The sequence below is a fragment of the Octopus bimaculoides genome, chromosome 25 (genome assembly GCF_001194135.2).
Source record: "Octopus bimaculoides isolate UCB-OBI-ISO-001 chromosome 25, ASM119413v2, whole genome shotgun sequence".
In the NCBI taxonomy this organism is placed as follows: Eukaryota; Metazoa; Mollusca; class Cephalopoda; order Octopoda; family Octopodidae; genus Octopus; species Octopus bimaculoides.
The window spans coordinates 10,992,609-10,996,130 of record NC_069005.1 but is presented as its reverse complement, the minus strand read 5'-3'; the positions used below and the strand labels follow the sequence as shown (position 1 = coordinate 10,996,130).

Genomic DNA, 3,522 nt, shown 5'->3' with positions numbered 1-3,522 from the left:
AATTGGTTTTGTAGGTTGGTATCTCTCTTTTTTTTTTTTCTATTTTGTAGTTTTTAAATGTGTCTGATAAAGGGCAGAACTATGAGTTGTTGCAAATAGTACCCAGCCTGAGTCTGAGGTCTGTCCAATCAGCCATGTTCAATTTTTTTTTTTTTCAGTTTTATCAAAAAATTCTTGGACTAGTCCTGTAGCACACCAACAGATGGCAGCACATGGTTACATGCACAGTGAGAGCTAGCAGTGATCTTCATGAGGCAGTGTGCTGAGTGACATCGCTGTGTTTACTTCACAAGTTGTGAAATTTGTGTTGTTGTGATCACGTGTATGTTGTAGTCTGTGATTTTTTCATCGGCAGGAAGTTGGAACAAAGAGCCAACGTGAAATTTTGTGTTAAACTTTGGGAAGTCTGCCACAGAGATATTGAGCATGCTTCGGCAAGCTTACAATGACAAGGCAATGGGTTGTATGCAATGTTTCGAGTGACATGGGCACTTCAAAAGCGGAAAAGCGATTTGGAAAACCTGCCCTGAGCATCACATCTAGAAATGTATTGTGGATTGAGAATTTGTCCTCCAGGACCAGACTGTCAATCGAGAATTCTACTGCGATGTTTTGAAGCATTTCAAGGAAGCCGTTCGGCAAAAGCGACCAGATCTGTGGAGCATGAAGAATTGGATTCGGCACTGAGCTCCCCTCACTCATGAATTTCTCGCCAAAACCAACATAGTATTGCTTCCGCACCTGCTATATTTGTCAGATTTAGCACCTGTGGTCTTCCATCTCTTTCCTAAGATGAAAATTTAACTCAAAGGTCACCATTGTTGAGATCCAGAGTGAATCACAGTAAGTCCTCGACCTGCTTGCGGAAAATTACTTCTAGGCCAGATTCCAAAAGTGGCAGGAACGTTTGGACTGGTGTATTGCTGTGCAAGGTGACTATTTCAAACGAGGTAATATTAAAACTTAGGTGAATAAGTTTCACTGCAGTAACCACTCCACTTTGTGGTTCTCATTTCTCTGGCTAGCCATTGTTATCCCTATTTTGCAGAGGAAATCAGTAGTATGAGATCCTAGAACACTTGAGTTCTCGACGGCAACTGGCACAAGCTGGTAGTGGCCAGTCAGCCTCCTGTATTTATTGATTTTATTTTCTCTTTATTTTTTTTCTCTTCATTTTGTAAGTCTTCCAAGCTGGAATCACAACTTGCTGAAGCCATATCGGTAATTACAAAAATAGTAATCTTCACTTCAAATGTTGCCAAAAAACAAAAACAAAAAAAAAACCCATGGTCTGTTGAAAATTTCACTGTATTTACACTTGTATTTAGGCAGGAATTGGTTTATCTCATATTGTCCTGTAGCTTTGAGATTTCAATGATGTGATTGTTTATTTTTAGAATGACATTGTAGGGTTGATGTGAGAGGCTAGATCTAGCTGGTTTGAACATAAAGCAGGTAGAATTTCTGAGCTGGGGCCGCTTTTGCCGAATGTCCTCCTTGAAATGCTTTAAAAGATTGCAGTAGAATTCTCGATTGACAGTCTGGCTCTGGAGGGCAAATTCTCAATTCACAATACCACATTTCTTGGGGTGATGCTTGTGACAGGTCTTCCAGATGTCTCTTCTGCTTTTGATGCACCTGTGCCACTCGAAACAATGCACACAACTCATTGCTTTGTTGTTGTAAGCTTGCCAAAGCATGATCAATGTCTCTGTAGCAGACTTCCCAAGTTAAAAAAATCTCATTCGGCACATGCCAACATGAAAAAAACCCCCCAAAAAACGTAGAAACAACATCATCGTTTAACGTCCGCTTTCCATGCTAGCATGGGTTGGACGATTTGACTGAGGACTGGTGAACCAGATGGCTGCACCAGGCTCCAATCTGATCTGGCAGAGTTTCTATAGCTGGATGCCCTTCCTAACGCCAACCACTTAGAGAGTGTAGTGGATGCTTTTATGTGCCACCGGCATGAAGGCCAGTCAGGCGGTACTGGCAGCAGCCACGCTCAAAATGGTGTATTTTACGTGCCACTTACACAGGAGCCAGACCAGCAGCACTGGCAACGATCTCACTCGAATGTCTTTACACATGCCAGGAAGGCGATGCTGGGCACAGGTACCGTCACGATTTCGCTTTTTCTGGTGACTTTCTTTCTTATATTTTTCTCTTGCTTTCTTATTATCTCCTATTTTTTCTCTCTCTATCTCTTTTCTTTGCTTTCTAGGTTTTCCATCTGTCGGGAAGTCAACATTATTGAGTAACTTAGCTGGTGTGTATTCAGAGGTAGCAGCCTACGAGTTCACCACCCTAACAACGGTACCAGGTGTCATCCGCTACAAAGGTGCCAAAATTCAGGTGGGTTTTATTAAACGCATCTCTCTCTCACTCTATCACTCTTTTATTCAACAAGGGAGCCTTTACATCATCATCATCATCGTTTAACATCCGCTTTCCATGCTAGCATGGGTTGGGCGATTTAACTGAGGACTGGTGGACCAGGTGGTCACACCAGGCTCCAATCTGATCTGGCAGAGTTTCTACAGCCGGATGCCCTTCCTAACGCCAACCACTCAAGAGTGTAATGGGTGCTTTTACGTACCACCCGCACAGAGGCCAGTCTGGCGGTACTGGCAACGGCCACGCTCGAAATGGTGTATTTTACGTGCCAATTCAATTTGCTAGAAACAGCAGCTAAGTCTCTCTTGCATTGCAACTCACTGTTTAAAGAAGAAAACAGGAAAAATTCATTGGTGTGCCAGGTAACTCGGCCCTTTGTGGTTAATAAAGGAAATTGTTATTATCTGTGCTAGAAAAAATGCATAGTGACATTTCTTCTAACTTTACATTCTGCCGTGGTTGACTTTGCCTTTCATCCTTTTGCGGGGTCGATAAATGAAGTACCAGTCAAATACTGGGGTTGATGTAATTGACTGAACCCCATCTGAAAATTTCAGGCTTTGTGCTTATAGTAGAAAAAATTATTATTGACAGCATTGTTAATGAGTTGAGAAAAATGGTTCTGGCTTAATGATGGTCAGAGTTCAAATCACCACCAAGGGCAACTTTGCCTTTCATCCTTTTGAGGTCAATAAGTACCAGTTGAACACTGGGGTCGATGTAATTGACTTACCCCACCTCCACCGAAATTGCTGGCCTTGTGCCATAAATTTGAAATCATCATCACCTTCATTGTTATTATTATTATTTTTATTATTTCAGTTATTAGATTTACCAGGTATTATTGAAGGTGCTAAGGATGGAAAAGGAAGAGGAAAACAAGTTATTGCAGGTAACAGCAGTGCTATGCTTTTTTATATTAATTTTAATTTATTTATTTATTAGCATTTGCTTTTATTTTACTTTTCTCACTCTTAGTTGGTTTTCTTTTTGAACCATAGGTGCTGCCATGAGTTTTATAGTTAAGAAGTCTACTGCCTCAAACTGACCACTGTCTTGAGGGTGGTTTTGCAGCTTTTACTACAGCTATTTATATATATATATATATATATATATATATAT

At 40.9% G+C, this 3,522-nt stretch overlaps 1 protein-coding gene across 1 annotated transcript in view; it reads left to right on the top strand.

Moving 5' to 3' along the window:
• Position 1: 1 nt before the first annotated feature.
• LOC106872956 (developmentally-regulated GTP-binding protein 1) overlaps positions 2–3,522 on the top strand; it is a gene marked incomplete at its 5' end in the record, with an annotated part of 14,217 nt that continues 10,696 nt past the window's right edge. The window contains 3 exons of the mRNA XM_014920139.2: positions 2–14; positions 2,228–2,358; positions 3,223–3,292. Of these exons, the coding sequence (XP_014775625.1) occupies positions 2–14; positions 2,228–2,358; positions 3,223–3,292 (214 nt within the window). The remainder of the gene's footprint in view (positions 15–2,227; positions 2,359–3,222; positions 3,293–3,522) is intronic.